At 41.0% G+C, this 18,306-nt stretch overlaps 1 protein-coding gene across 8 annotated transcripts in view; it reads left to right on the top strand.

Annotated features, from left to right (window-relative positions):
* Positions 1-18,306, top strand: part of LAMA2 (laminin subunit alpha 2) — a 615,089-nt gene that overhangs the window by 573,849 nt on the left and 22,934 nt on the right. For all 8 annotated transcript variants that reach the window (XM_027602582.2, XM_027602583.2, XM_027602581.2 and 5 more), the window contains 5 exons: positions 510-658; positions 5,894-6,070; positions 6,307-6,475; positions 17,511-17,623; positions 17,961-18,150. In XM_027602582.2, coding sequence (XP_027458383.1) covers positions 510-658; positions 5,894-6,070; positions 6,307-6,475; positions 17,511-17,623; positions 17,961-18,150 — 798 coding nt within the window. The remainder of the gene's footprint in view (positions 1-509; positions 659-5,893; positions 6,071-6,306; positions 6,476-17,510; positions 17,624-17,960; positions 18,151-18,306) is intronic.

Raw genomic sequence — 18,306 nt, 5'->3', positions numbered from 1 at the left:
GAAAGCAGTCATGTTTGTGGATGAAAAATTGTCTTCCTTCTTTCTAAATGTGGGAGACAGTTTACATGTTGGTGATAGCAATCTATTCGACCAGCTCAGAGAACATATTGAAAGCTAATCACTCAAAATGCCATGAGATTGGGAGTCAGATCTGATGTCCAGAAGCTAGCTGTCCACTTGTGAATATAAGGAAGGAACCCTTTGTTTCCTGATGGGTTTTGCAAGTTAGAGACCCCAGTGCAAGCACAGCTGTTCCCTTCAGCATGGCAGATTTGCTTTGCAGAGACTGCTGTATTACTACATCCACTTTCCACATCATCTAACAAGTAACAATGGTCAATGATTAAAAAGCTATTCTCAGCTGCTTTAAACACTCTAAGAAAATACTGAGTCTTTAAGGGCTCAGGTAAGATCTCCGAGCCAAGGAATCTGCAGTTCTGTCCGGGAACCTCTAAGACTGTCATAGTTGAGACCCCTCTTTAATCTTCCATGACCACTTGCTCTTGCAGGCCTATTATGCGATATTCCTGAACAAGGGACGTCTGGAAGTGCATCTCTCCATGGGCACAAGAACAATGAGGAAAATCGTCATCAAACCAGAGCCGAGTCTGTTTCACGACGGGAGAGAACATTCCGTTCATGTCGAGAGAACTAAAGGGTAACAATAGCTCTAGACAATTTGTCGTAACTAATGTCAACTCCCCTGCTCACATGACCCTCTGGACCTTTGTATGTGTGGTCATACAATGCATTGCAAAACTGTCAAGTAGCTTAAGTTCATCTTCTTGACATTTCATGTTTCCGGGAACCTCATGTCCCTTGGCTCCTGGGAATTCTCTTCACGTTTTTACTCTGTGCAGTTCACCACTCTCGCTTTGGAAAAACCGAATGCCTCTTCTGAAGCTATAGATAAGAAAAATCCCTCCCTCCCCCCGCACCTTTCCAGTATCCTCCTCTCAGTAAGGTAGGTGCAGAGAGAAGCACACAGAACTCAGCTGGACCCCACAGCCTTTGGTGGCGGGTCTTTCATTCAGGTCCCAAAGCTGAGAAACCTGTCACAGACCCGGAGTGCGGCTGCCATGGCAGGACCTCCTGAGAGCTGCTAAGTGCCTGCCTCATCCCTGCACCCCTTCGCTGCCCAAGGGGTGCGGGGGTCCCTGCAGAGTGGCTTCAGGAGGGAACAGAGCCCAAGGGAAAGACTGGAAAAGCTGCTGTCCACCCATCAGTGCATTGAGGTTGCCTCTCTGAGGGTCCGAAAGAGCACTTGCTTCCCAGCCCTGAGTCACGAAACTGGCAGTGACCACATTATAAACCAATCTCTCATTTCTTCAGAATGCTGGGGCACTTGGTATTTCCTTTACTGGGAAAGTCGTCTGTATTTTCATCAAAATGTTATATGACAACTCAGGTCATTCGTTTAGAAGGACAGTTAGAGAAAAGGAAACCAGAAGCCCCGAGACTTCAGAAGTCCAAGCCAGCAAGTCACTTAATTAGAGTTAAGACATAGAAAAGACCTGGAAATCAAATGTGAGGAAACCTCAAGACACAGAGGTTATTTTTTAAAAAAAACAATAGTAGGAATGTGTAGCAATAGTTCAAGTGAGCAGGTGCTATTCTATACAGACCTATATTTTCTAATTATCCCCTTGTGTGTAAAACAGTTTAGATAAGTAACAAGAATGTTTTATCTTCCAAGTAATGATAAAGCTTTCCTTGGCTTTTTATTATTATTATTATTATATAGAGCATTAGGTTGTGGGCTGAATTGATACTAAGCATTCTTGCAGAATATCTACTAAGTGAGATGTTTAGAAACCATGATTAAGACAAATGAGGGATCGATATTTGGACAAACTAAGAACTTTTTCTATCCTAATAGCCAGATATTGTGGTCATGGTCTCTGAGGAGGATTGCAAGCTGAATTTTCTCATTTGAATCTTACAGACAGCTCTAAAATATTGTTTTACATATCTCCCGGACTAGATTTCATGTTCTTTGTCAAACATTAATCCTTTTCATTGTCGGAAGGACTTTTTAACGTCTTTAAAATTTAGAGAATTTCAATAAACAAGTGCAGATTTGAGAAATACAGTTGATAAAAAAAAAAACATCCGGAATATGTTTTGTAGAGAAAAGATTCTGACGTTCCCCAGTGCATTATGATGTTGCGCTAAGGTGTCCTTTTAACAGGTGTCTCTTCAGGAAGGGCATTTTATTATGCCAACTTCACAGCTGTTGGCCATTAATCCAGACTTTATTTGATTAAGTTCAGTGTATAGTACATCACTGAAAACTGGTCATTCAGTTAATTGGCCATATAAACAAACAGTTTTGCCATTCGCTGTTAATTAAAGGATAATGTATTGGACATATTAGTGGGTAGTCACTGAACTCTGTGGCAAAGCAAGAACACATTTGCTACCATCATGTCTCTTTCAGCTCTAAGGTCAAACACAATCACACCTATCCTTTAAGCAAGTGCTTCAATTACCTGATTAACCAGAGATCGCTAATGACCCTAAAAACTTTACCTAGAAACATTTTTTAATGCTTTGTACCTATTCTATGGCACACTCTGTGTCAAATACTAGACACTTTTAACACCTCCAACTGTGCTCACCAACTTTTTTCTTACCCTTTTGTGTGACCTCAAAGATTGTATTATTTCATGTTGATTATGATACTCTTGTTAATTTGGAAATATTTGCTTTCTCCCAACACTATTCAGATCATAAGTGTCAGTTATCGCTTCTTTTCCTAAAGCCCTGGATAAGATGGTGATTTTAATACCACCTTACAAAATTATGGAATTTTTATCAAACTAAGAGGCAAACTTTTCAAGATTGTTCTTGCCTTATTCTCTCCCCCTCTGCTTCTCTTTACACTTCCTCCCTCAACCTCTCTCCTTTTCTACCCCTTCCTCTGAAAAAAATCTCACTTGAGTCACTTTGGTGTCTAATTCTGTGGTCCAGTGGTCCAGTGATCCCTGCCTTCTATAATTGTTTTGCCCTCTAACCCTTTTCCTGAATTCCACCTAAGGGGCCAGTTGTTCTGACTGGACAAAAGCATTCAACCCTAAGAGTCTGGAGTAGATGCATAGGCAAGTAGTTTTCTCCTCTGTGAGAGCATTCTTCATACAGGTATAGAATTAGCCTGAAGGCCACCAAAGTTAGATCAAATATTTCAGGAATAATCTGGGATTTCCAGAATGGTGATCGTGATTTGGACACTGCAACCCAAATATTTCTTACCATCCAAAATATGTTCAATCAAAATAAAATTGCAGGGGCCCCTGGGTGGCTCAGTCGGTTAAGCATCTGAGTCTTGATTTCAGCTCAGGTCATGATCTCAAGGTCATGAGATGGAGCCCTGTGTTGGACTCCATGCTCAGTGGGAAGTCTGCTTGGGATTCTCTCTTTCCCTTTCCCTCTCCCTCTGCTCCTCCTCCCCCACCCTTAATGCAAGTGTGCTGGGACTCATGTATGCATGCTCTCTCTCTCTCTCAAATAAATAAATCTTTTTTAAAAATAAATAAAATTGCAGACGTTGTCCTCCATGTAAATTACAAATGTCAGGACACCTACTTCTCTTAATATCTTCTTGCGCATATATAACCCATTTGGCAGTCGTTTGAAAGCAAAAGCTTAGACTGATATTCCAAACAAACAAGAAACAGAATATTAGTAATGAAATGTCTAATTATGGAACTCTAAGAATCAACTGTTGAACTTGTAAGAAAATACAGCTAACCTGTCATAATACTAATAGTAATGTTTATTATAGTGCTTTTTGCATATAATAGGTCCTCAGTAAAGAATTACTTAAAAAAAGAGGAAATACACCAGAATCATAATGGATATATTGGTAATGTTCCTCTTTACAAAAGAACTAGATACGTGATCTAGTTTGGTGCTCCTAGAATGTAAAATACAAGCAGGATTTAGCTAGTCTTCTAGCTATGCCCTTATTAAGTAATACAGCTTCAGTACAATCCCTTAATTAATGTTTTCCATAGCTTAAAGTAGATATTTTTATCCTCATTTTATAAATGAATGAAGTGAGACTGAGCAAGATTAAATAACTGGCCTAGGTCACACAGTAAGCTTCTACACTAATACTTAATTCCAGTCTGTTCCTTCTGAAAGCTCATGCTCATTCTCTATCTCCACCCTGTGATCTAGTAAGAAAGGACCACTATAATGGTCCTTGGGGCAGAACCAGATCAGACAGTCTACATCAGAAACATGAGGGCCTCTGGCGCTCTGAAACTCTAACCAAGAGCAGAGATATGCTCTCCTTGGACAATCTTTAATAGTGGCTTAAACCCCTCATTAAAACTCTTAGGAACATTGCTATGTCATGTTAGTAAGAGGTTGCTTTTAGAAAAAGGAAAAAAAAGAGGTGTGGGGGAGTGGGGGGACTTCTCAGTGAGTCACACATGCCCAGCAATGAGTGTTTTTCTGAAAGTCTCATAAAACCACCAGCATTCTTAGCAATAATGTTGAACCTCCTGATTTTTGCCAACACACTCTTCCAGAGTCTGGTAAAAAACCAATACATCATTTCCCCCCATGTTTCCTTTGAAAATAAATCCAACCTGCTCCCTTTCCACTCCTTGAACCAATGACATTATGAGCACCAATGAAATCCAATTGTTTTTTCATTCTCTTACATCTGAACTGTCTCAAAGTGGACCAGTTGCTCAGGACCATTTCAGAGTCTCTTTGCCCTGGTTTATTATTTCTAGTTCCACATGTGGTTTTTATTCTTTATAAAATCAAGTAAGATGACATTTTAGGACTGAGTTTTCCATCTAAGTACTTTGGTTTTCTCCCCAGATATGTAGTAAGTTTTTAGTAATCCATTCGTGATCCTCAGGCTAGTGACTAACACTAATAGTTTCATGCTCCCTGTTTGGGACTAAAATTCAAAACCTGCTTCTAGAACAAAAGAAAAAATGCCTTTGGTCATTTTTGTCATCAGAACTCTTGTCTCCTTTGATTCTTTGCCCCAGGATCCAGGGATTGTTGTGAATAAGTAGCATGAGGTTCTCAATAGTGTGTGAGTTCTCTCTCATAGGCAAATTAGGGAAATTAATGAAACAGTCACTAAGGAAAATCATTGCAAGGAACAATTAGCATGATGTTCTTGCCTGCCTCTTCTATTCAAAAGCTAGCAGCTGGGGTGCCTGGGTGGCTCAGTTGGTTAAGTCTGCCTTCAGCTCAGGTCTTGATCCCAGGGTCCTGGGATCAGCCCTGCTTCCTGCTCAGCAGGGAGTCTGCTTCTCCCTCTACCTCTGCCCCTCCCCTTGCTCCTGCGCTCTGGCATGCTCTCCCTCTTGCTCTTTCTCATTCTCAAATAAATAAATCTTTAAAAAAATTTTAAAAAGCTAGCAGCTATGTTCTTTATAAAATGCCCTGTAAGTGTTCGCTGTCGAGTCCTGCAATCCAAACTCTCAGGAGCAGAGTTTGTCCCCCAGCAAGAAGATAATAGCTAGCACAAACCAAGAAATAAAGAACAGAACAGCATGTGCCCCATGCTGTGCTAAACCCACTGAGCCTTTTGCGATTAGACATAAGCACACTGTACGGAAGCCTCAGCTCTACAGGCTTCTGTGTCGGGCCGCTGTTGTCAACAGCACCAAAGGCTAGGCTTGTAGCCCCACCATCACCACCTTTCAGTCAACTCTCAGGGAGAGCTAACCAGGGAGGCAGAGGGACAAGATCCTGAGAAGCAGTATCATTAGCTTAGTGTAGAATTCCTCACTATCAAATGTTGGCTCCCTAAAAAGCTCCTGGAGGAAGGGGAGAGGGGTAGCAGGAAAAGAGTTTGATTTTCCAACTATACTGGATGTTATGTGCTTAATACTGATTATTTTCACTGTTTTATCAGCATCTTTATTGTTCAAGTCGATGAAGACAGAAGCCATATGCAAAACCTGACAGTAGAACAGGCAATCCAAGTTAAAAAGCTTTTCGTTGGGGGTGCTCCACCTGAATTTCAGCCTCCGCCTCTCAGAAATATTCCTCCTTTTGAAGGCTGTGTATGGAACCTTGTTATAAACTCTGTGTAAGTACCTCTGCTGGCTACCTTTTTTTTTTTTTTTTTTTTTGTATGGGGATCACTCTACACTCTATCTAAAACCAAGGCAGGGTGGGCAGAGAGGAAACAACGAAGAGCTTCTCATTAGATTTTTTTAAAAATTGCACTGATGGCCTTTCGAAGGGGGAGGGAGAATTTAATTGTAAGGCAGCGAGACAATGAAAAATAATAAAAAGTACTTGATTTTAATTCTTTTCCACTAGCCCCATGGACTTTGCACAGCCTGTATCCTTCAAAAATGCGGACATTGGTCGTTGCGCCCATCAGAAGCCCCCTGAGGATGAAGATGGAGCAGTTCCAGCTGAACTAGTGACCCAGCCGGAGCCAGTCCCCACCCCTGCCTTTCCCACACCCACCCCAATTGTGGCACATGTAAGTGTTTATATTCTAATGCTTTCTCATTTTTAATTGTTTTCAGAGAGAAGATAATTCAGGATAGCTAGTATGCTCTACTCCTAGAATTAGAGGGAGGGTAATTGATCCTTACATCTTTCCTGGATCACTTTTACTTATATATCTGTTCTGCTTTAATTTTCTTCCTTATAAAATGGCATGTGTTTTCATTTGAAAAGTTAGCATAGCCAAGAAACCTCTACAGAATCAAAAACGAGATTCACCTATCATATCACCACACGGAGGCAACCATATTAATTTTCAGTCCCTTTTATTTGCATTTTAAATAGTAGATCTCATATCATGTATATCATTCGGTATTCTGTTTTTTAAAACTGGTAATACATAATTAAACATCAAATGTGTATGTCTGATTATGATACTGACAGGCCATGTCCATGGACCCAGAGAGGGTCTCACAGGACCAGCCAAGAGGGTCCTTGGCTTCTCGTGGGATGGAAATCAAACATGAGCCCACAGGAAGTGAGAGCAGAGTTTATTGGAGATACAGAGAGAGCACATATATTCGGAGGATCTGGGAGACTCAAAAAGGAAAGGAGTATGAGTCTCGTCTTTGTTCGGGCCTGGGGGGTTTTTATTGAGAATTGTGGTCCAGTGTACATGTCCTGTTCTCTCAGGCATCTAGGAACTGGTTAGAACAAACACGAGAGCCCAGGTATTTTTCCTTGGAGCCAGGGGACCTTGGCGTCAAGATTCTAGGCTGGTGATCTGGAATACACATATGATAGCTTTGTCTGGCCATTCTCACCTGGTCCTTCCTTAAATGTTATCTATTTTAAAGAAATCATTAACTCTTTGTCCCTTCCAAGGAGGACATACACTGTTTGCATTCTGAGGTGTGTGCAAAGTGGGGTGAGGGCACAGGTCCTAGCGAGAAGAGAGGAGCAGAGGAGCAAAAAAGAGCAAAAAGCAGATCTTTTATGGAGTCCTTCAGTTTCCCTATCTCAATTATGTGTGTGTGTGTGAGAGAGAGAGAGAAAGACACACACACACACACACACACACACACACACACACACAAAGAGACACACAGAATATTTCGTTGTACGGGAGGTAATCATTTCATTGATTGGAGCATGGGTTCCTGAGTGGACGGTCTGGGTTGCAATGCCTACAGTCCAGTCTACCATGTGTATGAATTTGGGAAAGCTATTTCGCCAGTCTATTCCTCAATTTCCTCATCTGTGCACTATTAATGACACATGAGTCTAAGAGTTAACGTGAGGACTTAATAATGTTTGTTAAATGCCTAGTATATACTAAACATTTAATAAATGGCATAATTACCATATAGTAATGATCATAATGACTGCTTCTAAGTGCTTACTATGTGCCAACCACTGCCTAAACAATTTCTATTCAACATTATATGTGATTTTCATAATGGCTCTGTGAACGATATGTCATCCCATCTTTAGTTGAGTTGATAAGAATTATCTAGCTTCAGTCACCCACCTACCAACACAGCCAGTAAATGGCAGGATAGGAATTTTAATCCAGTAGGTCTGACTATACAGCCTGGCTCCTTATCACTGCAACACTCTGTCTTTACAATTTATTCTACTTTTTCCTCAATTGTGGGCCATTTAGGGTGCTTTTAGTTTTTCACTATTAGAAACTATATTCTGATGAGTGCTTCTCTATACCAAACTTTCTCTTTGTTTATTTTCTTCAAATAGATTCTTAGATGGATAATTACAAGATTAAATGATGACTATACCTAAGGTTCTCAAAACATATATCTGAATTACTTTTTCCAAAGGTTCCATCAATTTACATTCTCACCACCAATATATCCAAGAGGGTGGATCTCACTATACTCTGACAGCACATGCATCATATTTATCATGCTTGCCAATTGATGGGTGGAACATGCTGTCTTGAGCACAGATTTTGAAACCTCTTGAACATTTCATTTTCTTCCTTAGTTTCCATGATGGAACTGGTTGTTCTGTAGAGCAGTCTGCTCCTCATCACTAGAAATAATTTGAGCTTATGTCTTCTCTAGCATTCCTTCCAGGATTTGAAAATAGCTAAGTCCTTACACTTGTGATGAGCATAGCATAACATATAGACTTATCGAATCAACTATGCTGTACACCTGAAACTAATGTGACATTGTATGTCAATGATACTTCAATTAAAAAAGAAAAAGAAAAAAATAGCAAAGTCTTTCTCCCCAGGATAAATAGTCAGTAATCTCAAGCATTCTTCATGTGAACTAATTTCTTTAAAAAAATTGTTTTTAATTTATTTTATTTTTATTTTCTTATTGAAGTATAATTGACCTACATTATATTAGTTTCAGGTGTACGATGTAATAATTCGGTATTCATATATTGCAAAATGATCACCACAAGTCTAGTTAACATACATCAAAGTACATAGTTACAGAATTTTTAAAAATCAGAACATTCTTTTTTTTTTATTAGGTTATGTTCATCACCATACATTACATCATTAGTTTTTGATGTAGTGTTCCATGATTCATTGTTTGCGTATAACACCCAGTGCTCCATTCAATACGTGCCCTCTTTAATACCCATCACCAGGCTAACCCATTCCCCCATGCTCCTCCCCTCTAGAACCCTCAGTTTGTTTCTCAGAGTCCATAGTCTCTCATGGTTCATCTCCCCCTTAAATTTCCCCCCCTTCATTTTTCCCTTCCTACTATCTTCTTCTTTTTTTTAACATATAATGTATTGTTTCAGAGGTACAGGTCTGTGATTACACAGTCTTACACAATTCACAGCGCTCACCATAGCACATACCCTCCCCAGTGTCTATCACCCAGCCACCCCATCCCTCCCACCCCCCACCACTTCAGCAACCCTCAGTTTGTTTCCTGAGATTAAGAATTCCTCATATTAGTGAGATCATATGATACATGTCTTTCTCTGATTGACTTATTTCACTCAGCATAATACCCTCCAGTTCCATCCACATCATTGCAAATGGCAAGATTTCATTCCTTTTGATGGCTGTATAATATTCCATTGTGGGGTGTGTGTGTGTGTGTGTGTGTGTGTGTGTGTGTGTGTGTGTGTGTGTACCACATCTTCTTTATCCATTCATCTGTTGGTGGACATCTTGGCTCTTTCCATAGTTTGGCTTTGGCTATTGTGGACATTGCTGCTATAAACATCGGGGGGCACATACCCCTTTGGATCACTACATTTGTATCTTTGGGGTAAATATCCAGTAGTGCAATTGCTGGGTTGTACGGTAACTCTATTTTCAACTTTTTGAGGAAACTCCATATTGTTTTTTAAAGATTTTATTTGATTTATTTTATTTTATTTATTTTAGAAAGAGAGAGCACATGTGCAAGAGAGAGAGAGAGTGCAAGAGAGCGAGCATGAGCAGGGGGAGTAGCAGAGGGAGAGGAAAAAGCAGACTGCCTGCTGAGCAGGGAGCCCAATGTGCGACTCTATTGGAGGACCCTGGGATTTTGACCTGAGCTGAACGCAGACACTTAACCAACTGAGCCACCCAGGCGCCAAATATTTTATTTTTTTTTAAGATTTTATTTATTTGAGAAAGAGAGAGAGAGAGCGCACGGGGGGTGGGGGTAGGGGCAGAGGGAGAGGGAGAAGCAGACTCCCTGCTGAGCAGGAAGCCCAGTATGGGGCTCGATCCCAGGACCCTGAGATCATGACCTGAGTTGGAAGCAGATGCTTAACTGACTGAGCCACCCAGGCACCCCCTCATGTGACCTAATTTCTAATTCCCATAGTTCCACTGATAGATATTCTTAAGTTTGAAATATCCCTTTCAAAATGTGGCACCTCGAAAAGACCATATTACTCAAAGTGCTCAGTTCAGGGGACAGCAGTACCTCTCATTCCTTTGGTCTGTCCTTATATTTTACACCTGAGAGTACTTTAATGTTTTAAACCAACAGATCTCGCTATTAGCTCATCATCAGGTCCCCTATTCAGTCAACCACAATCTTGGGGGCCTTTGTAAGACTTGAACTTCTCTTGCATCAGGTGTCTCAGCCAGCCAGTCTTGACTTGGTACAGTTAACTGGTGGAGAAGCCTGCTGGTCCCCAGTGATTGCCTTTCTTTTATAAGTGCCCACACAAACTTTGTTTTATAGGGAGTGTCAAGCATTTCTGTCCATGGTTTCTCGAGATCACATTTTTTTCCCTTTTTCTGAAAATAAAGATACTTTCCCATCTGGGACTGGAGATTTTAACTCGTTTAAGTTTTCTTGTAACCTTCTGTTCTAATTCCAATTTCCATTTTCTCTCAGCAGTGTATGTTTTAACTTTTCCAAAACAGAGCATCCCACTTAGACAAGACAAAAGCAAAAGAGAAGTTGAGTGGCAGTCCTGTGGGCTGGTGTGCAAAGACTCACAGAACATCAGAGCTAGAAGAGACCTTAAAGATTCTGACTCTTAATTTACACATTGGAAAACAAAGCCCTAGAACATACCTCATGGCCTGTGATCACACACATTATTGATAGTTGGCACTAAAACCCAGGTATCTAAATTCCAACAGCTATCTCCCCTTCTCTTGCACTTTATAATTGTTTATGCTATGTGGGCATAATTACATTTCTTAGAATTTCCATCCCTATTGAGTTATATTTCTACAGTTTCAGATCAGGGAACTATACATATCTTTTAATTTGATTTCTTTTATTTTCGTTCTTTGTGTGGAGAGAAGTGTCTGCTTTTTAAAGGTGACTAAAAGTTAGAGGTTTGACAATTTATAACATAATCTGTTAAGAGCCTACTAGATGCAAAAATGAATATGATATCATCATTGCTAGCAAGGGAAAGACAGAGAAGCAGATCTGAGAAATCAGACATTAATATAAATGTCAGAGTGAGCGAGTATGGGTGGAGGTCAGTTAGGATAAGTGTGGAGTGTGGGCTACAAACACAAACTGCTAGTTTTCAAGATTGAAAATTGGAAACATGGTAGGGTGTCCCATTAAATGCCATCCAAACAAAATGATTAGTGGTTTCTGGAAGTGTAAAAATAGGTTATAAAATGCAAATTTTAATATGTCATCACACTCTTGTACATAAAATCTTTCAATTGAAACAATACAAAATGATGATGACATACTTACGACATTATGTGAAGTGGAAAAAACAGTATATAAAACCATACATACTGCATAATCACATCTACATCAACAGATAGAAAAACACATTTAAAAAACCCTTGCAAGAAATATATCAGATGCTAACGGCAGATGGATTATGGACTAGAGATGATTTTCATCATCTAAAAGAAAATTCTTACATGTGTTTTGTTTTTATAACTTTTTTAAAAAGAGAAATCAAAAGCAGTGGCTTTCCACCTTTATTGCTCTGCAGCATCCCACTAGAGAGCTGATTTCCCCTCTGGGGAAGTGCGACGTGGGGAATGGCCCCCTCACGCCCTCCACGTTGGGGGCCACTAAGGAAGCATACTGGCCTTTACTCCAGTGGTCTGGAAACTGGGCCTGCCCACCTGCCCTGCCATAGCCCACCTACTTTTACTCACTGGATTCTGTCGGGTTACTTGTCCTCTCTAAATGTAAGACTGACCCATTGAAAAATAAGGAGGATACTATCTACCTGCAAGGATTATCGTGAGGGAATAAATGATACACTGTATACAAAGCACCCAGCACATTGCCTGGCTCACAGTAATACCTCATTCTTCTGTGGGAATAATTAGCCTTTCACACTTTTAGGGGGGAGAGCAAATGGAGAAAAGGGGGTGGGTATTCCGTGTTTCAACAACTACAGACTCTAGTAGGATATGGCTATTTTAACTCCAGTCTCGCATCATTTTCCATTCTCACCATCTTCTTCCTTTTTTCTAATCAGAATTTAGATTGTAAGAATGTAGTTAAGAACTAAGACAAGTTAATTCCTGATGTAGGAACTATCCTCTCTCTCTTCTAGCAGAGTGGACAGAAACGATCCCCTATTCTCGGTCCCCTTCTTCTTCTCCTTTACATCATCACACCCCTCCCTGCCAACATCTGACACCATGAGGATGGCATTCACTAGACCCCAGAGCAGTTTCAGGGTATCCTGAGAAAGCCCTGCCCCCATGCAATGGACTGTGTCAGCCCCGTCATTAATATAGGGCCAAAACGCCATTGATCAGAGGGCATTGTATGTATATTATCTCATTTGATGGTGTGGTAGCCCATCTTCCCTTTATGCTTTTCTCTTACTCTTTGGCCCATTTAGAGCTGGATTAAATATTTCTACATATTGTATTTGTGGAGATTTCTCAGGGAGGGTGGGAGGGTGGGCTTAGAGAGGACTGTAGACTTCTACAATCACCATCTGCAGGTATATAGGGTGTTTATACCAAGTCTTTATAACCAGCACGGCCTGTGTGGATTTGTATACAATGAACTGGTTGTATTTTTTTTTTTTTTTTTTTGCTTGAAGCTCATTGGAGTGTTGAATTTTGAACCTTGAAATCTGAAATGTGAACACTAAGAACAGTGATATAAATAGCCATGAAGAGTCCCTGTGTTGTTAAGGGCTTTGGAGAGTTGGGGGAAAGAAGCAGGCAGAGAAGGAAAGAATAGACCAAAAGAAAGCTATTTCTCTAGCAACTTTAATACTACAACTTTAAAAGCTAAGCACAGTCCATGCCAAAGGATGAATCAGTTGGACACTGATGTGTATTTAAAGGGAAAATACACATTTTCCATACCACAAGAAATCTCCATTCAGGCGTTAGTGTGTAAATATTACTACAAATGCCCAATATTTACCAAAAGAGCTCCTGTGCAGGGTGGTAACATAATTCACTTTCTCGATAAACAGCTTGAGTAGGGATTTTATATTTCAGAACATTAAAGTCAATGCCGTGGAAAGTGTCTTCCACTTAGTATTCATCCATTAAAAAAAGAGCATCACAAAGAAACCTCCCAATTCTCGGATGTGACTTTAGCCCACATTCGTTAGAGGGATTACTGACTCATGAAAGAAGAAAATGATGCAGTTTTTATGATCATTCATCACTCAGTGCTTTCAAGAACAAAGATGCCAGTTTTGATAAATGCAATTTAAATCTCTGTTCTGCACCAATCTGAATTCAAGGAACGCTTGCCTACCAATCATATGCTACCCTGAAGCCAGTAACTCATATCCGAGTGTCAGCCAACAGACAGCAGTTGGAAATGACCACTGCTTTCATCTGACCTGAGGTGGGGTAACTGTGAGGCAAAAAAGTTTTCACTGTTACTAATCTGTGGCATGATCCATTTGCCTAAGCTCGGCTTTAGGAAGCGTGGCTTCCTTCACAGTCCTCTCCAGCTCTGCCACTGCTCTGATCAGCACGGGCACCGCCACATTCAGACTTCCCCCTTCCCACCTCCCCCCCACACAAATCCTGTCTGCCCACAACTTGTCACCTGCCAAACAGAGACAAGCAAGCACGCTGTGTCCTCCAGATTCCATTTTCCCCCTTATGCACTAGCAGTACTTCAAAGAGTCCCCACAAGGTGGCAGGATTGTAACGTGTTGAGATTGATGAGCCTGTGGGGGGGGGGTTTTGTGGGTTTTTTTTTTTTTTTATTATTACTGTTGTTTTAATACATTTCAAAGATAAGTGTTTCCAAAAGATGATGCCTTCCCTCCAGCTCACATTAGCTTGGAGGAGGAATTTGTCTTGCAACCATCATTCTTTTTCAAAGCTTCCTTAGAGGGACACATGGGTGGCTTAGTTGGTGAGGAATCAGGCTCTTGATTTTGGCTCAGGTTGTGAACTCTGGGTGGTGAGACTGAGGCACCTGCTTTCCCCGCCAGGCTCTGTGCTCAGCGCAGAGTCTGCTTGTCCCTCTCCCTCCCCCTGCTTGCACTTTCTCTCAAATAAATAATTTTTTTAAAAAAATTTAAAAAATAAAAAGGTTCCTTGGAATTACCTCATTAGAAGACCCTTTTTCTTACCCCTTTGATTTCTCTAGGAAGCATGTTGAAAAATAAGATCATCTTATTCCTGTGCAAACCACAGGGTACTTTCTGTTCCATCTCACAAATTCCCTTTAAGATATTAGAGGGAGAAAAAAAAATGATGCTTGAGCAGCAGGAGGAGCAGGGGGCCTCTGAGGGGCTCTAGGGAGAGGAGGGAATCACTGGGGTCTGTGCCCTCCTGCATGCGTCCCAAGTCAGGCCTGGTTTCAGACTCACCCAGGGGAAAGTGAGGCAGCGCAGACAAGATCCAATCCTACTTGCCTTTAACCAAGTGAGAGGAGAAGGCTACACTTTCACCAAAAACATTATGGGAAAATTGTCTTCCCATTTATTTTTTTTCAAAGATTTTATTTATTTATTTGACAGAGAGAGAGACAGCAAGAGAGGGAACACAAGCAGGGGGAGTGGGAGAGGGAGAAGCAGGCTTCCCGCGGAGCAGGGAGCCCGATGTGGGACTCGATCCCAGAGCCGCAGGCAGACGCTTAACGACTGAGCCACCCAGGCGCCCCTGTCTTCCCATTTAAATCTAAAACTACGTACATTTAAAAATTCTCCTCTACTAGCATTTCTCGGTCCTCTTCCAACTGCCAATTTTATAAAGGAAGGTGATAGACGTTTTATTCAAGAAATATTCATAATATCCATCCTGTTGCAAATTGATGATATAAAAGATCAGTCGGTGTCCTTAACATACAATGAACTTAGCATATGGGTTTTAGACTTTGAGGCTACCTAATAGAGTGACCTGTTTGTTATCACTCTCTTCTACAACATTGGCCAGTAGGACACTGTTTTGTTAACCACCATTACTATCTGCTCCTCAAGATCCGCCTGTTATAAAAGTGAAGCAGGAACTGGCCTTCTTCCTCAATTTCCAGTGGGTGTGTCACATAATGCTTCTTAGAAGAACCCTCACGAAGTCCCTGTCCTTTTCTGGTCAAAGGTTTTCCTAAAATAACGTAAGCAGGGTCTTCTGCATCTAGAAGATCTGACAGTATGTGACAGAGAACTGCTGATCAGCTCAGGGCCAGTGTTGGAAATCTCTGTCCAGTCTACCAGCAAGCAAGCTTCCTGTGGCGTTTGGGCCTCAGTGCCCAAAATATATAAAGACAGAAGTTCTCCATGACCTACAGCTACTACCAATAAAATGCCTGATCTTTACAATCACCACTTGGATCATTTAAAAAATTATATTAGAAAAGTTATTTTATATTAATATTTGTAAGGAGTAGCGAGACGAGTGACTGCAATGATTAACAATAACAACCTGCTGGTGGTTTTCTTTTCGGCCACACATCATGGTTCCCTAATTCCTCAGCATCCATTGACTTTTCCGATCTCCCAGTTTTCAGAGCTGATGGGTTAGAGATGTTTTAGCCAAATTTTGCCCCTGATGGACTCACAGCAGGGAGGGTTCTCTTAGAGATTTCAGAGGAGAACTGAAGGCTACTAATGTTTGTAGCAGTGGGCCTCTGTACAGGAAATAGGGTGAGGTTGATAAATGATCCCAGTTCTATTAATAGCGTCATGGCTGGCTGAGACATTAAGCTACCAAAGCCTTTCCATTTGGGCTCTTTTTACAGGCAGTGTAATAAGAAAGGGGCCACATGTTGATTCCAAGAGAGGCCATTCAGCTATGCGAATAAATAGCATTTTCCTGCTCTACCCACTGGGTTTTTACATATCTGTATGAATTTCTGCCACAGTTTGCTCTTTGTAACTGACCATCTCCTGGGAAGCAAGAAGGGAAATACTTCCACGAAGACCAATTTTACAGCATTTCAAACACTTAAAGCCTTTTACCTGCTGTGGCAGCATGCTCCGTTTGACTAAGCTCAAGAGAAAAGAGAACAAGGCTTTTCCTCATCAAGTAAGAATGTCCTGTGCGCTGATGATTCATCTCATCTTCTATCTGAGAAGAACATTGTGCCATCAAAAGCCTGCCTTGGGCTGTTTGAGAACCTCTGCTGAGTCAGCGCTCACTGGGGTAGTGGCCCATCCAAAGCTATTAAGTGCAGATCTTAAAAACAGATGTGCTGTTTGAGAGTGTGCAGGTTATTTATTTTCTCGAGTACTGCGTGTTCTCAAAGACTGCCGAAGCAGCCTGCACTTCAAGCTCTTTTGTGAAAATAGAGAACAGAGAAAGGAATTATGACTTCAGTAATTTGAGGAGCCTTGATTATCTACTGAGCTAAGGGTTATGCTGGCCAAACACAGTCCACCCAACCAGGACTGACTGTATCATTTGCAGGGCCCAGAGCAAAATGAAAATGCAGGGCCCCTTTTTCAAAAAAAAAAAAAGTATTAAGAAACTCAAGATGGTGACAGCAGAGCATTAAACCAAGTAAGCCAGTCCTGCACCGAGCTCTCCCTCCTAAGAACCCCAGGAAGTGGATCTTTGAACAGTGACAGTTGAAATGGTATATGATGGGTTACATTAAAAATGTACTGGGTTGCCTAGCAACTGGCTCAGGGCCTGAATGGCCTGACTTGCAAGTTTAGATACACCATCTTGAAAGCCTAAATTCCTGGAAGCCTTCTAGTAGACAGATAATTTTCAAGAAAAAGTAATATAGTGGGAGACAGAAATGGGGAGGGCAAGAAAGAACACATTTTTTCTACTCATAACTTGGTGGCTAGCTTGTCATTTTCCCCATCCCATCTTTGAAGACTATAACTCTTCATAAGTAAGTAAACATGAAAAGGAAATTCCAGGTTTCTCAGAAACATCAACAGTTTTTTTTTTCTTAGAGGGTAATGAAAACATGAATTGATCAATAAATATTTTTGAGCATATTGATTTGGCAATTCAAAGGTGCACTATAAGAAAACGGATTCCCACTCACTGAACATTTCATAGGAAGTGCCTACTATGTGGTAGAGTATAACGGAGATGAGTAAGAGACCGTTTTTCTTCTTAAGGAGCTTCAATAAGATTACACAAGAACATTAAGCGAAAATAGAAGAAATAATTAGATAACAGGATTAAATTTTTAAAGAGCAGAGTCCATAATCTCCTCTTTCTCTCCTGGGTAATTTTGCAGGGTCCTTGTGCGGCAGAATCAGAGCCAGCTCTTTTATTAGGGAGCAAGCAGTTTGGGCTTTCGAGAAATAGCCACATTGCAATTGCTTTTGATGACACCAAAGTTAAAAACCGGTATGTATTATTCGAAGATATTGGAAAAGAACTGATAAGTGGAAGAACGGAGTATTTGCACTTATTCAAGTTTTAATCAACTACACTTATTTAATGCAGTAAGCCTTTTAATTCACAGAGTAAAACAGAGAATCGAATTCTAGTGGCCTGAGCCTGAGGAGCTCAGTTTTGGAAATCAGCAGGAAAAGTGGATTTGGAAATCACCTGGAAAGTCCTCATCTCAAAGAACATTTTACTGTCCTTTATGAAAATTCACCCACGGGATCAGAGGCAACTTAATCTCAGAATAAGAATGCTTTTGTTTTTCAGTTTTATTTTGCATGCTTTCTTTCCACAGCCTCACAATTGAGTTTGAAGTGCGAACGGAAGCTGAATCGGGCCTGCTTTTTTACATGGCTCGGATCAATCACGCGGATTTTGCTACTGTTCAGCTGAGAAATGGATTGCCCTATTTCAGTTATGACTTGGGAAGCGGTGACACCCACACCATGATCCCCACCAAAATCAACGACGGTCAGTGGCATAAGGTAATAATAGTCCATGGGAGGTTGGCAGTGTCCCCTGAGGGGGTGCCGGGTGGCAGCCGCCAGCCTTCCCCTGGTGCAGATACAGTGTTGCCAGTGCAGATCCTGACCCTGCTGCTACTGGAATGTGGCTGAGGCTAAAAATAAAGCCAGCACCAC

This window comes from Zalophus californianus, chromosome 7 (genome assembly GCF_009762305.2).
Source record: "Zalophus californianus isolate mZalCal1 chromosome 7, mZalCal1.pri.v2, whole genome shotgun sequence".
Classification (NCBI taxonomy): Eukaryota; Metazoa; Chordata; class Mammalia; order Carnivora; family Otariidae; genus Zalophus; species Zalophus californianus.
Note: the sequence above shows the minus strand (reverse complement) of the source record. Positions and strands in the feature narration are given on the sequence as shown.